The sequence below is a fragment of the Lactuca virosa genome, chromosome 5 (assembly GCF_052849685.1).
Source record: "Lactuca virosa cultivar CGN04683 chromosome 5, Lactuca_virosa_CGN04683_v6, whole genome shotgun sequence".
NCBI lineage: Eukaryota > Viridiplantae > Streptophyta > Magnoliopsida > Asterales > Asteraceae > Lactuca > Lactuca virosa.
In genome coordinates this window covers 224791462-224807260 of record NC_136430.1, presented here as the reverse complement: position 1 = coordinate 224807260, position 15799 = coordinate 224791462, and the positions used below count along the sequence as shown (strand labels likewise).

The 15799-nt window shown below is 39.3% G+C and overlaps 1 protein-coding gene across 4 annotated transcripts; it reads right to left on the bottom strand.

Annotated features, from left to right (window-relative positions):
* Positions 1–328: 328 nt before the first annotated feature.
* Positions 329–4455, bottom strand: LOC145114429 (ethylene receptor 2-like). Of its 4 annotated transcripts, none has more exons than XM_079050438.1 (4): positions 3919–4455; positions 3592–3752; positions 1652–3506; positions 329–1135 (listed from the first exon to the last, which is right to left on the bottom strand). In XM_079050438.1, the coding sequence occupies exons 3-4, from the start codon at positions 3380–3382 to the stop codon at positions 590–592; spliced, it is 2277 nt and encodes a 758-aa protein (XP_078906564.1). In that variant the 5' UTR covers positions 3383–3506; positions 3592–3752; positions 3919–4455; the 3' UTR covers positions 329–589. The 4 variants fall into 4 exon arrangements, with proteins under 4 accessions (XP_078906564.1, XP_078906565.1, XP_078906563.1 ...); XM_079050439.1 differs by having other exon boundaries at positions 3592–3661; XM_079050437.1 differs by lacking the exon at positions 3592–3752.
* Positions 4456–15799: the final 11344 nt, after the last annotated feature.

Sequence of the window (15799 nt, the reverse complement as noted above, 5' to 3'; positions counted from 1 at the left end):
GTTTGTCTCTTCCAAGGGGATTCATAGTCCAAAATAAAAGCATCGAGATGAGTCAAATAATGCAATGAATCCCACCTTAAATTGACAATGACCATAAAAACAAAAGAGATCATTTATGTTGACGTGTAAGAAAAGTGACAACCACACCTTTGTACATTGAAGGTGGCCTTGAATCCGATATCGACTATTTTTCAATTTTTCAAATGTGGTGGTCGCTTTTGTCTCCTTCAAACTTATATCACCCATACGTACTCTTCATATTCATGCATGAATCATGATTCCTCTTCCCATAATAATTATTAAAATATTATTATTAGTATTATAACCATTACCAAACATGTCTTTCTTTTTTTATTCAACACACCTTCCAAACCGACGATTGAATCTACATTTTAAGCAACCTTTACAGCGACCCTTCAACAAGTTGCACACGTTTTTCATGGTGTATTGTATATAAATATATATTATACTAAATAAACCTGCAATTTAAACAAATCCAAAAGAAAAAGGAAAAAAAAAAAAAAAAAAAAAAAAGCCCTCACTATTCTTGGTTAGATTTGTTAGTTCAACAGTTTGACTTTGACTAAAGTCAATGGACTTTGTTGGTATGGACCATCACCCTCCTGAGTTCATCAGATATTCCTTGTAAAACCACCGGTTTTTGAATAACTCCATTAATTCCCATCTGCAAGCATCTTTCCCACACATCTGCATCCCCACTGGCTGTTAAAGCCACAATCAATGGCCAATTCCGGCTGCGAGACTTCCGGATTCTTGCTGCCACCTCAAACCCATCAACATCAGACATATGAAGATCCAAAAGTACGATTTGGTACGATGATACGGGCTGGTTTAGTGCCATGATGCAGTCGGAACCACTGGCGACGGTTGACACAATGCAGCCGAGTTTTTCGAGTTGTTTACGGGTGACGGCTCGGTTCATGTCGTCTTCATCGGCTAGCAGGACTTGAAGATTCCGGAATATAGAGTTGGATAGCGGGTTGTGGTCTGATGATTCACCGGTTTCGGAGATTCCGATTACAATCGATGGTCGGAGTTGGAATCGGAGAATGAGTGACATTGCTTGATCGAATCCGACCGGATTTGGAACTACCCAAATCTTTCCTTGCATCATCTGCTTAAAACAATTCAAAAAAGAAAATACAAATCATGTAACATTATTCTTGATCTTTGTGGGAAAGACACAAATGTCCTCCTCATCCTTATCCTCCAAAATAGCTCGTCTAATACAATCCCATGAAAAAGATAGAACTAGACGAATTTTCTAAGGCTATTTTCAATGATAAGGGTATTCACATCTTTTGTACACATTGGGAGCAATCCCACTCCCACCTTTTTGGATAGCGCAAAAAATTGCAATTTTGTCCAATTATATCGGTTTCAGTCATAGTCCAATGCACCTAAAACTAGACGAAAGTTTGGCATAGACATATGTTAATGGGTTAAAAATTGCATTTTTGTATCCCATCATGTTCCAAATTTTTGGGTTTACAAAATATAGAAATTTTCTCTCTTAAGTTTTAGTCTCAGTCCAATACACGCAAAATGTAAAATAACATATATGTTCTGTCATGTCATGTCTTGTCCAGACAAACAAAATAGGAACACAAAAGAAAAGAAAAGAACAAACCTCAACAAGCTTTCGGCACATTCCAAAGCTCAAACTTTGCTCAACTCCACCACTACGAATTCTCTCATCAGCAAACGACCGTTCCAATTTCGTATCATGATCGTTGATCCCGATTTCAAACTTCACACTGACATAACCATCACCCGAATTCGATCTCCAACTTGCCCACCGTTGATCATTCCTCCCATAACTTCCACTCTCTTTCAAAATTCTCAACACCATTCCCCCTCCACCATTCCCCCGATTCAAAAGATTCCCAACCATATGCAAAATCACCTGAAAAACCCGCCTCTCATCTCCCATAACATTATCCGGTAAAGATTTATCAACATCCAATACAAATTCATACCCTTTATAAACACACAAACACTTTGCAAGATGTGCAGCTTCTTTTATCAAAGAATGAAGCCGAAAGGACCTCATTTCTAACGGGAATCTTTCTTTCGATGAATCATCCATGACATCATCGATCAACATCGAAAGTACATTGCTTGTTTTCACCATTGAATCGATAAGAACCTTTTGTTGGTTCATTAGATTATCATCTTGTATAAGGGAAAGCAAACCCACGATTGAATGCATAGGTTTTCTCAAACTTTTGCTCATTACAGTTTGAAACAAGCTCCTTGCTTGACTAGCTCTCATGGCGTCATGTTTAGCTTGTTGTAAAGCTCTATTTTGTTCTGCTAATTTGTCTCTCATGAGCTGAGATTCTTCAAGCACCGCCGCATGGGAAAGAGCCACCGCCACCTGGTCAGCCACTACTTTGACTATCTCGAGCTCCGGACCAGTCCAAGATCGAATTTGACCTCCGGGAAGAACCAAAACAAGAATCGCGTAACATGCTTGAATCATTTCAGGGGTCCCACCTTTGAAATCGGAAACCCTAAGCATCGGCATTCGAATTGCCGCCACCGCTCCAGGTGGTTCTGGCCCACCACTACTTAGGGTTCCGAGCTCTGATTCATGGTCTAAAAGCTTTACCCCTTCGCTCTGTTTAATTTCTTGAACGTCGGGATTTTGAATTGGAATAATCGTCGACGATTGCCCCCCTTTTAGCTGATGGGTTAGATTCATCACCGTTTTCGTATTATCCGGCATCCAAATCGCGCAATTCTGTAAATCCAAAATTTCCGATAATTTATCGAGAGTGGTGTAGAGAATCGTGTGTCGATCGAGTGATTTTCGGATTTCTTGTGTCAGCATACGAACATGCCACCCGGCTTCTTTTTGTTTCTTGATCATACCCATTTCTACACCCAGATCCCATGTTTTTTTCCTCAACATAAACTCTCGAACTTTCACTTTCAGAAGCAAAGGGATGAGAGTGACTAAAGTTATGGCGGTTGCAAAGGAAACCAAAGCTGTAAGGAACTTGAAAATGGTGAGAGCGAGCATGAGCTGAAACGGGTGTGGTTCGTAGGTCCACCCATTTAACAAATGGGTCATTCCACAGAGAACAATGAAGGCGATGAATTGAAAGAGAACCCATTTGAAGGGGACGTTTGAACAGCTTACGAAGTATAGAAGCTCGATTGGAATTGAGAAATAAGCAACTGCGATTAAGAAATCGCTTACTCTTTGTGTTTCCATGATGTTTCTGTACCCGAAGAACCCTTCCACTTCGCAATTACACCCTCCGAATCCGTTTTCAGACCCGTCGTCATCGATGGCAAGAACGCCGACCAGAAGCAATGAAATCAACCCGAGAGATGCTAATGTTTTCGACATTGCATCCGTCGAATTGATTCTTCAATCCATGTATTGATAAGGGTTTGAAAATTTGAATCTTTTTTGTTTGTTAATTGAACGAATTTGACATCACGAGCTACAGGTTTATAGGATCAACATAATCCTGTAGAAAAAGAAAAATTATAAATTGGTTATTAAAAAAATAGAAAGAAAGGGAATTGATAAAATAATATGACAGTAAACCCCACTTGAATGACATTCATGCATGTTCCCAACTTGCTATTCAACAGATTGCAGAAACTTAAATCAATCAGAACCCTTTTCAGAAGAATCAGAAGATCAAATAAAATTTAATCAGCAGGACACAAATCTAACCGTTCATCTGCTGTATCAGCTCAATGAAATTTGACTGTTCGTCGAGTATCAAAACACGATAAAGAAGAAAGAGAGAAATCGGAATGAATAGTTTATAAGCAAATTAAGTAAAAGGGTTAAAGAAATGACTCAATTTCAGAAAAACCCACATGAAATCAATCGAAAAATCAACAATGTATGACGGAGAAAACGAGCTTTACCTTTACCTTGCAAGAACACGTCAAGGAACACCGCCATTAAAACCCGGATTTCTCTTTTCTTCAGATCAGATCTTTAGAGAATCAACAAACATACAGAAATCAAAATCAATCTCCCGAATAGAACACTTGTTAGAATTCCTGAAGATATATATATATTCAACACGAAGTCTTCATCTATCGCTCTCACTTCCACATCAATCAATTTCAGTGCAACATAAATACACAAGTTCTTTAAAAACACCCAACCGATAAAAACTTGTGCGTGATCCAATCTTTTGAGGCAAATAAAGAAAACCACTTTGAATCTTTACACACAAGTTGTGCAAAATCGGTATACGTATTATTTATAGGTAAGTTTCTCGGTTTTTTCACCTTCTTCAAGCTCCCCCCTATTTATTTCCTTTTGTGTACTGAAATTTCAAAACTGATGTGCCTTTGGGGGAAACGTGCTTTTCGAGAGAGAGAAAGAGAAAGAGCTGTTTTGGTTTAAGATTTGTCCGCGCCGTTGTTTGCCAAAGGAGAGAGAGAGAGAGACGGCCGAGCTGGAAAACCAAGGTTTTTATAAAAGCTTTTAAAGAAAATTTTAAAGATTTTACCTACCATTTTATAAAATTGCATTTTATTAAAAATTATACGAAAATTCGTGCAATTGAGTATAAGTATTTTATATCGTTAGATTTTAGTAATTAACTAATTATAGCAATTGAAAATAGTTATGTTAGTCATTTTAATTATGAAATATTTATGGAATTTTGATTCTTGTATCAAATTGATATCTAAAATTGTGATTTTTTCAATAATATTATAAAGTAATGTTTTATTAAAATCATAACTTTTGATGGGTTTTTATTATGATTTGTATGTGAATAAACTAAATATGTTTTTTTATTATCATTATTTAGGTTTAATATTATAATTAATTAATTTAGGAATTTTTTTTTTTTACTATTTTAGTGTCGATCATATATTAACAATTGTTGTAAGGTAATACAATACAATTTATAATTTTATTTTACTTTTAACAGTTATTATTATTAATTAATTTAAAACTACTTAATTAAAAAAATCAGTTATTATAAACATTAATTTTTGAAAATTTTTAGTTAATTTGATATATAACGGTTTAAGTATTATATTTAAACCAATAACCATTTTTGCTATTTAAAAAATTGACTATTTTTTAAGTTTATTAGATATTTTTAATTAAGTTTGTATTTAATATTATATTTAAGTTGATAAATTAAGTATATTATATTCATAATTTAAACAACTTACTAATATATAATTTTTTATATTTAATAATATATTTAAGTTAATAAGTTAAATATATTATAGTATATGTTAAAAAGAAATGACTTTACACCATTGATATTAACTACAGTAATAATTTCCAAAATTACAAAAATTGTTCTTGTGGGTGTCAAAATTATTTGGTTTCGAAACAAAAAAATTTAATGGTACATGAGTGGTCTCGTTTTAGATACCTTGTGTGGTTTTGGTTCCTATTTTGACATTTTTTTTTTGGTTTTGGTCGATGCTCAACCTAAATTGACTAATATTCCCCTTTAATATTTTTTTTTTATTTTTTAATTTCTTTTATTATTCTTTTAAGACATCTTAATTTAAAAAAAAATCAAAAAGAAAATTTCACCCCTACCCTTCTCTATTTCCATATCTCTCCCAAAAAGAAAATTCAACCAACGAAAACACTCATGGAGCCTTACTCGTCGTTGTTACTTCATCTCATACTTCAATTCGTCTACTCCATCCGGGCACAAGGAGATCCCGTCGCGTTAGTTATGGATAGGGATTTTCTCCACTAACACAAGAACACAAGGCACACACGATTTCAGATTCTATTTATGAGATGATTTTAGCTACGCTTTGATTCAGCATCATTGTCTACTTCTTTAATTACGTTAACCCTAAACCCATAAATGATATAAATACATGTATATGAAATTAATTTTTAGAATCAATTTTTCTTGGAAGCCCATAAGCTTTTTTCAAAGAGTTATCTCGGTGGTGATGTTTGTTTCGGGCTAAAACATGTTGTGGTGTTCTTACCTATAAATAAAAACCCTTTCGTTTTCTCAGGCTACGACAGCTCTGAAAAACCCTAGAAGGGAGAGAGAGAGAGAGAGAGAGAGAGAGAGAGAGAGAAGGGGTGAAAATGGGTTTCTTGAAAACAGAGGAGAGAGAGAGAGAGAGAGAGAGAGAGAGAGAGGGTGAGCCTTTTTTAATGTTAAGTAGTAAAAAACAATAACATAAATAAAAATAATAAATAAATAAAAAGGGTATACTTTAAGTCTATAGGGACCAAAATCATTAAAAATATCCAAAATCCTCACCTCCGATGCACCACTAACCTTTTTTAGACAAAAATCACATAATTTTAAAAACCATAGCGACCATTTTTGCAATTTGTCACAATAATTTGACAAAACTGCAATAATTGTCCTTTTGGTTAGTTGAAAGTTATCACTTTGGTCCAAAAAAGTTTGGACTAGCACCAGAGGTCCAAACCTTTCGTTTTGTTGTGAGTTTGGCCCTTCGTATTTTGAATTTTTCTAAAATGAATTTTGCCCTTACTTTCTTTTTCATTTTTTTGTTTATATAAATAACATTCTGATTAAAAATATTTAAAAAAAGTTATATTTTCTATTTTATTTTTATAATTTTTTATAACATAAATAAAAAAATACCTTTTCTCTCTGTCTCTCTCTCTCTCTCTCTCTAAACCTGAAATAAAGTCATGTAACACCCTGATTCCTGGATGTAGGACTTGGAGATTTTGTGCAAGTTGAAGGGGCTACTCGACGAGTTGGTTGGCCCAACTCGTCGTGTAGGAGTTGATCTGGACCCGCGAGTTATGAAACCTACTCGTCGAGTTGGAGAGTTGGACTCGACGAGTTGAGGTTGTTTAGAGAAAACCCTAATTATTCGGGTTTGCATCCTATTTAAAGGACTTTAACTCCTCTACCCTGCCTCCCTCATCACCCTATCATGTCCAGAGAGAGAGAAACCCTAGTGAGTTAGCCCATATTTTGAGTGTGTGAAGCCAAAAGTGTGCATTCTTGGAGGAAGCTTGAAGAGTGAAGAGCTTGGAACAAGAAAGAGTCTTTAGATCCAACATTCATATAGTTGTAGCATCTATTTGGAGGTAAAAAGTCCTTACCTTGGCTTTCCATTCCTTAGATCTCTTCTTATGTGAGTTTATGGGCTTTTGGTGCAACACGAGGGTCATTCTCGAGTTAAGCTTGACCAGGGGGTATGAGTTTCAGATCTGGACTTCTCTAGGTCCCATGTACATAAAGCTTCAAGCTTTGACCCGTCTTCATGTCCTAAACCCCTTATTGAGCTTAGTTTTGGGTGATTTAGTTTTGTGAGGCCTTGCATGATCGTAAAGTTAGAAACTTTACGTAGTAACTCCATCCTAGGAGGTTGGATCTGGAGTTTGGAGCATTGGAATTGGCTGGAATGAGTTTAATGAGAAAGGGCTGAGGAACTCGACGAGTTGGGCATCCAACTCGATAAGTTGAGTTGGGTTTTCTCGTTTCTGGATTCAGACTGAACTCGACGAGTTGATGAGACAACTCGACGAGTGGTTAGGGTTTTTCCCCGGTCTTCTGGACTCTGCATGGACTCGACGAGTTGGCTAGCAACTCGGCGAGTACTCGGGTTTTTGTGATTTCTGAGTACTGAGGACTCGACGAGTTCATGAGTTGCACTCGACGAGTTGAGTTAACATGGACTGTTGAATTGAGTGTTGACTTCTGTTGACTTTTAGGGTTGGGTCAAGTTGTAAACTTTGGAGAACATGGAGGGGTAAAATGGTCTTTCACCCTTTTCAGAGATTTAGTAGAGGAGTTAGCTTAACGTTTTATATAATTGTTAAGTAGAGATGATTGTGATATGTGTAGGCGGAGTCTAGACCAGCAGTTCGAGTGTGTGATATATTGCTTTACTCTGCGAGGTGAGTCTTCTCACTATACTTACCGGAGTGGTAATACTGTGTGACCGAGGGTCTTATTGAGTTATTGACCGGAGGGTCTTATGTGCTTATACTGAGTTATGTGATATCATTCATTTTGTCTTTGTTATTTATGTTGTATATTATTTATGTGCTTTATTGAGTTAGGACCGGAGGGTCCAAACAGAGTTGTGAGACCGGAGGGTCTTCACTGAGGCACATTGACCGGAGGGTCCTTATCGAGATATACCATGAGAGGCTAATTATTTGTGTGTGGTATTTTGGGGAACTCACTAAGCTTCGTGCTTACAGTGTTGTGTGAAATGTGTTTCAGGTACCTTTCAGGATCGCGGGAAGGCGCCGACATGATTGTACACACCAGCTAGAGATTATGTTTTGAGGATTCTGGGATATTGTTAAACATTTTGTTGTCTTGTGTTTTGAACAACTTATAAATGTTATTTTGAGAAATGTGAAATTGTGTTTTGTGAGGTTTTAAAAATGAAAATTTTATTTGAAAAATTAGAGCGTTACAAGTTGGTATCAGAGCCTTGGTTTGAGGGATTCGGATGTACTCTCAGGTATGTTTGGACTCAAACTGAGGATTTGAGAAAAATTTCTAAAAATAAATGATTTTTCTAAAACGAGTAAGATCTTTAAGAGGAAACGAGAGGAAGCAGTGTGTACAATCAGCCAGAGCCCGAACGGTGATTTCCCAAAATACCATTACTTCTTTGCATTATGAGATACTTATGAGATATTAGAGCTGCATGCTAGAGGATAGGCTAGGTATTTCAAGAATTTAGAGCTAGAGTTGCCTGATTCATGATGCCTTAGCCTAGGGGATGCTATGATTGACATTATCTGCTATATGCTCTATGTATGTGTTGAGTAGGAGTACCTAGTAGGAATATTTTAGAGAGAGCTTTGAGTAGCGGAGTAATATAGGAGAGATACCTAGATGTGCATTTGAGGAATCTACTGAGAGAGTAGTTAGATACCCACAAGAGGTAGGATTGCCTGAGTTCGGTGATGCCTTTTGAGTTGTGGGTAGAGCAAGTGGAGTTGTATGCTAGAGTGGTTTTATGTGTTGGTGGAGGTTATTCGATGCCCGAATGTTGCTTGCTTTGTGCTTTGTGGAACTCTTGAATGATGGGAGTCAACTACTAAGTGAATATGACGATATTCAGGAGGTTGATGGTTGCGTCATAAGGAGTTCCTCAGCAGCTCATGGCAGAGAAGTGTGAGAAACTAGGAGAGCCTAGGGAGTAATTTTAGTCTGATGAGTACGCTGTTTTGAGGTAAGTATTCGTTGGAGAGCGAACATGTGTAATGGGATTGGTGATCGAGAAGGTTGAGCGGCTACTTAGGAAATCTGGGACGATCCGTGTGGAAAGTGTGGGTAGATGTGGCAGGTAGTATGGGCCCGTACTACTGAAAGCAGAGGACCCATACTCGAGACAAGGAAAATTCCAGAGATTCTAAGTAGCAGGTTGAGGGGGGATAACATGGTTCGGGTACCATGATTCGTAGCAGAGTATGTTTCCGTCTTAACCAGTTATCCGACGATGAATGTTCAGACTGAGAATGGATATGGTAAACTGTGGGGCCAGAGGGCCATGTCAGTTGAGCTTCAATAGAGTGTACCTTGCGAGGAAAATTAAGTTTAGATCCCGAGGGGTTTGACTGGTGAGGTACCAGTTGGAGTCGCAGGACTCGAGGAAAAATGGAGATGATGCTTGGTGGAGGATTGCGGTCTGGGTTGAGTGATCGGTCGATGGTTGAGATGCCACTTTCTGTGATGAGAATTACACTATTTACCATTTTCTATGTGGAGCGAAAGAGATAACGAGCTTCTGGTTTCAGAGTTGGAGGAGAGCCCCGTGGGGTAGCATATAGTTGCGATATTTTCACCAGAGTATTTTATAGTATGTCTCTTGCGAGGTATTTCGTATACCATAAGAGAGTCATTAGTGGGGACTGAGATGGATGAGGACAAGGATATGCCTTAGTTGAGCATAGTAAGGCATATTTTAGCAGCAGTTCCAGGTAATCAAGAGGAGTATATCGGGGCGGCGGACCTCGTTGTTTACGTGGTATATCGAATGTGAGAGTGAGGTCTCTTGCTTCTATGATGATTCACACGATGGGATGTTGGCTGAGGAATCAGAGATGAGGTGTGTGTGATAGTTCATTACTCTCAGGTTGAGAGTCGTAACTAACTCGGAACGGTCGAGATGTCTGGTGATGTGTCGGTATGAGATTATAGGTGACTAGAGGCAGTCACATTGGGAGAATTATGAGGTTTTCATCTGAGATACGGGATACTTGGAGTTATTTGGTCGTTATCTGGAAGATCATCGAGTGCTGCATGTTACATTCCATGAGTCGGGAATGGTACATCTGGTGAGCCAATTTGTAGTGTGGTCTGCTTGGTATAACAATGGACGATGGTTCGAACCCTAAGTGGGGGAGAACTGGGTATTCTGTGGGGAGGATCCTCAATCTGACGTGATACAGAAGTTTGGGTTATGGGGATCTACGGTCCGAGTATATGAGACGGGAGTCATGTGGTGGTCAAGGAAACGTACAGAGCGAGAGGATGCATGTTGCATATGATCAGGAGGGGACGAGTGTCTTCACGACAGGTGGTCGTTGGACAGGAATCTGATTGTGGCCCGTGTTCTTCGGGTTTGCCAATGTTTGAATTTCGAGACGGTTAGGTTGCTGAGGTCAAGATTCGATTGCTGAGAGATTGATAGCTCGACGTATAGGTTGTTATCTGTACTACGGGAAGGGCATCAGTTGATTAATCAATCAACTTCAAAGCCGATATGAGTAGTTTCACATGGGCTTGATCAGTAGAGGATGGGGCTTTAGATTTTCGTCAACGTGTTCTCAGTCATTGACGATTCCTCCGTACTTCAAGTTGTGAGTTGGAGCACTTCTAGGTTTCGAGTTGTGTGAGTGGAAGATCAGTGGTCGTGGCAAGACATCGTGAGATTCTGTGGTGGTGTATCGAGATATCCGAGTGTGATGCCCTAAATTGTTGGATTACTATGAGACTTGGGTTTGTCAGACGGCAAGTGGAACATCAAGCGACTATATTTACAGATGTAAGACCATTAGTTAATTGTCGCTAGACGGGGATTTTCTTGGGGTGTGAACTATACTAAGGGAAAGTGCCTTGTCTACGAGAATTTTCAAGAGTAGTGATGCATAATCTGGGTAGGTGAGCGCACATATATATTTTGAATAGCAGAGCATGAGTTAGTGAACTCGGTATGGTGATAGCTTGATGATGAGATTGTGGGGTGATAAAAGAGTGAGTGCATCCAGGTGGGAGTAATCACTTAGGAATGTCAGGGAAAACCGTGGGGTGAGCCCATGGCGAGTGAGAGAGTGTCGTAAGACTACGGAGAGCCGTAGCATCCACGAGTCGATGAGAGAGAGTATCGCAAGACTGCGGGGAGCTGTAGCATCCATGAGTCAGTGAGAGAGAGTATCATAAGACTGCGGGGAACCATAACATTCACGAGTCGGTGAGAGAGTATCGTAAGACTGCGGGGAGCCGTAGCATCCACGAGTCAGTGAGAGAGAGTATCGCAAGACTGCGGGGACCCGTAGCATCCATGAGTCAGTGAGAGAGAGTTTTGTAATACTACGGAGAGTCGTAGCACTCACGAGTCGGTAAGAGAGAGTATCGTAAGACTACGGGGAGCCGTAGCACTCAGTAGTTAGTGAGAGAATGTTATAAGACTGCGGGAAGTCGTAGCACTCATCAGTCAGTAAGAGAGAGTGTTGTGAAACTGCGGGGAGCCGTAGTATTCACTAATCAGAGTGTGACACATATAGGTTCTTAGGCTTGGGTAGCCTTTCCAATTGAGTCTGTGGGAACTTGGTGGCCGAACCAGGGGTGAGACTAGGGTCTCAGCTATGGTCGGGAACCGTTATGTTTTGAGTTAGGGAAGTGATGTCGCAAATTGGAAGGAATTGGAGAAGTAATGTACGCGTAGATTCTTGGATCACGGGTCGTGAGTTGAGTATCAGATTGGGTATGAGTGGTTCCAATCTTGCTATCAAACCAGACTCTCGAGCTTGATTTTCGCTCTATTTGTGTATTGGGTAGGCAGGATGAGATTCTGAATTTTCAGATGGATTTCATTTTGAGTGGTAATGGTTCCATATAATTTTTTTAGACCTGAGTAGGTCAGCTCGTTGGTTTGGGAAGGACCACGAGACGCATGGAACTAGTAAGTGGTAGACGACAGAGGTCGGAGGTGAGGCGACTTTAGATGGGTTGTAGTATTCGCTTGAGGAAAAGCGAACTTCATGACTTTGTGCGTCATATGATGGGTTGAGATAGCTATTGTTATAAGGAAGTCTGTAAAGTCGCTTTATTGGGTGTGCAAGGGGTAGCCTTTGGAGATTCAACTGTTGGTCGGGAGCTGACTTGGTACTCAGTGTTGGAAGGGACATTTGAGAGGAAGCTGGGGCTTATGATTACAGATATCAGAGGATAGTTCCGACCGGGCATGGTCGTTCTTCTAGTGTCTAAGGACAGAGTATTGAGGTTCATTCTTCAGCAGGGTTCTGATAGCAGTACCGGTGTTTGGTCCTTAGTGAAATGTGACTCCTCCGTTCCTTTTGAGTTACGATCTGAATCGACTAATATGTCCGGTGTGAGTGATCAACATTCGATTATGGTTAGCGGCTTGTTACTATAAGTCGCAACAAGATTATCAGAGATAGAAGTGTTGTATCAAGGTCTGTTATTCGATGAACGATTAACATGGTGCTATTCTACATGGGCGGTCAGTCGGGGAGACAGACCACTATAGTTTCCTAGTTCTGGAGAGACAGAGCTGGTACTGCAAGCGGCAAAGGTGTCCGTCCTTCTTCGGGTTAGGAGTTCATGTTTGGTTTCGGGTGTCTTGGGAGAGAGATCGCTATATTATATGAGATTTTCTGGTGGTGCTTCTCGGTTGTTTGTTTCGATCGATGTGTTGATAAAGAGCGATTTCGAGGGAGAAATCTAATTTAAGTGGGAGAGAATTGTAACACCCCGATTTCAGGATGTAGGACTTGGGGATTTTGTGCAAGTTGAAGGGGCTACTCGACGAGTTGGTTGGCCCAAATCGTCGTGTAGGAGTTGATCTGGACGCGCGAGTTATGAAACCTACTCGTCGAGATGGAGAGCTGGACTCGACGAGTTGAGGCTGTTTAGAGTAAACCCTAATTATTCGGGGTTGCACCCTATTTAAAGGACTTTAACTCCTTTACCCCGCCTCCCTCATCACCCTATCACGTCCAGAGAGAGAAACCCTAGTGAGCTAGCCCATATTTTGAGTGTGTGAAGCCAAAAGTGTGCATTCTTGGAGGAAGCTTGAAGAGTGAAGAGCTTGGAACAAGAAAGAGTCTTTAGATCCAACATTCATATAGTTGTAGCATCTATTTGGAGGTAAAAAGTTCTTACCATGGCTTTCCATTCCTTAGATCTCTTATCATGTGAGTTTATGGGCTTTTGGTGCAACATGAGGGCCATTCTCGAGTTAAGCTTGACCCGGGGGGTATGAGTTTCAGATATGGACTTCTCTAGGTCCCATGTACATAAAGCTTCAAGCTTTATGAAGCTTTGACCCGTCTTCATGTCCTAAACCCCTTCTTGAGCTTAGTTTTGGGTGATTTAGCTTTGTAAGGCCTTGCATGATCGTAAAGTTAGCAACTTTACGTGGTAACTCCATCCTAGGAGGCTGGATCTGGAGTTTAGAGCATTGGAATCGACTTGAATGAGTTTAATGAGAAAGGGCTGAGGAACTCGATGAGTTGGGCATCCAACTCGACGAGTTGAGTTGGGTTTTCCCGTTTCTGGATTCAGACTAAACTCGACGAGTTGATGAGACAACTCGACGAGTGGTTAGGGTTTTTCCCCGGTCTTCTAGACTCTGCATGGACTCGACGAGTTGGCTAGCAACTCGGCGAGTTGACTCGGGTTTTCGTGATTTCTGAGTATTGAGGACTCGACGAGTTCATGAGCTGCACTCGACGAGTTGAGTCAACATGGACTATTGACTTGAGTGTTGACTTCCGTTGACTTTTAGGGTTGGGTCAAGTTGTGGACTTTGGAGAACATGGAGGGGTAAAATGGTCTTTCACCCTTTTCAGAGATTTAGTAGAGAAGTTAGCTTAACATTTTATATAATTGTTAAGTAGAGATGATTGTGATATGTGTAGGCGGAGTCTAGACCAGCAGTTCGAGTGTGGGATATATTGCTTTACTCTGCGAGGTGAGTCTTCTCACTATACTTACCGGAGTGGTAATACTGTGTGACCGGAGGGTCTTATTGAGTTATTGACCGGAGGGTCTTATGTGCTTATACTGAGTTATGTGATATCATGCATTTTGTCTTTGTGATTTATGTTGTATATTATTTCTGTGCTTTATTGAGTTAGGACCAGAGGGTCCAAACAGAGTTGTGAGACCGGAGGGTCTTCACTGAGACACATTGACCGGAGGGTCCTTATCGAGATATAGCCATGAGAGGCTAATTATTTGCGTGTGGTATTTTAGGGAACTCACTAAGCTTCGTGTTTACAGTGTTGTGTGAAATGTGTTCCAGGTACCTTTCAGGATCGTGGGAAGGCGTCGACATGATTGTACACACGAGCTAGAGATTATGTTTTGAGGATTCTGGGATATTGTTAAACATTTTGTTGTCTTGTGTTTTGAACAACTTATAAATGTTATTTTGAGAAATGTGAAATTGTGTTTTGTGAGGTTTTAAAAATGAAAAATTTTATTTGAAAAATTAGAGCGCTACAAATCAATTTCACTGATAAAGAACAATTCCCCATGATTTTTACTACAAAAACCCATCTGAAATGAACTATTTCCATCACTAATTTTTCATTCAATTTTCTTTGTATTTGTTTCTCTCATTCAACACTCGTGACTCCAACTCGTCGGAGCTAACCACACCTTCGCCAGATTCTGCTCTTGCTAGTATTTATATTTCTTCTCTTCAAATCAAAACTTGGTCGTCGCCGTCAGAGGACACATCGACCCTTCTTTGTCGGTAACCCTCAACCTTGTCGTCGTCGCCATGCCAGAGGTCTAAAAATGTGTGATGTTTTACATCACCGAGTTTCAGGATCTGATCATCAATGGGTTCCTTTCGAAAAAATTAAAATATCTCTGTGTTGAAACACCCGTCGATGAAGACGTGTATCCTCTGAAAAAGATTGGCGTCGATGATTCCTCCAGAATCTACAAAAAAAAAGCATCGATCATTTATTCACTCTTCATGTACTTCACAAAAATAAAATATTATTAATAAGGGATTTTAAGAGTTATATTAGTTTCAAGTGAATATGGTGCAAAGAAATGACATCTTTTTCTCATATATATATATATATATATATATATATATATATATATATATATATATATATATATATATATATATATATATGAGAAAAAGATAAATTAAACAAATATTTATAATTTTTGAAGATCAATAAAAATAGAAGGCTTCCAAAAATAGTCATCAATTTCGTAGATGACTTCCTGCAAAAAATATTGATGTCATTTGAGAAAATGATATCATATAGGAGGTTAATGATTTGTTTTAAAAAATGACTATTTCGCAGTTGACATATGTAAAATGATACCCATTATCTACGAAAAACTCTTATTGTTGTAATTTTGTAGATGGCATCTATGAAATGGTCAATAAAGATACTTTTCTTAGTACAATTACAATAAACAAGATAATATTTATTTTCCACCCGCTGTATTCTTTAGGCTTAATGGAGTGGGACGACATTATGCTCGACAAGCTCTTGGCAATCATGGAAAACTTCATCCCACGATCGTGGCATGCCAAGGTAAAAGAAGCCCCACGACAA

What these genes read in the sequence shown, in the direction of transcription:
- LOC145114429 (XM_079050438.1), bottom strand. Translation starts at nt 3,382, where the DNA reads ATGTCGAAAACATTAGCATCTCTCGGGTTGATTTCATTGCTTCTGGTC. An exon ending in TGTGCCGAAAGCTTGTTGAG is followed by an intron (nt 1,136 to 1,651) that starts GTTTGTTCTTTT and finishes TGTTTTAAGCAG; the next exon opens with ATGATGCAAGGAAAGATTTG.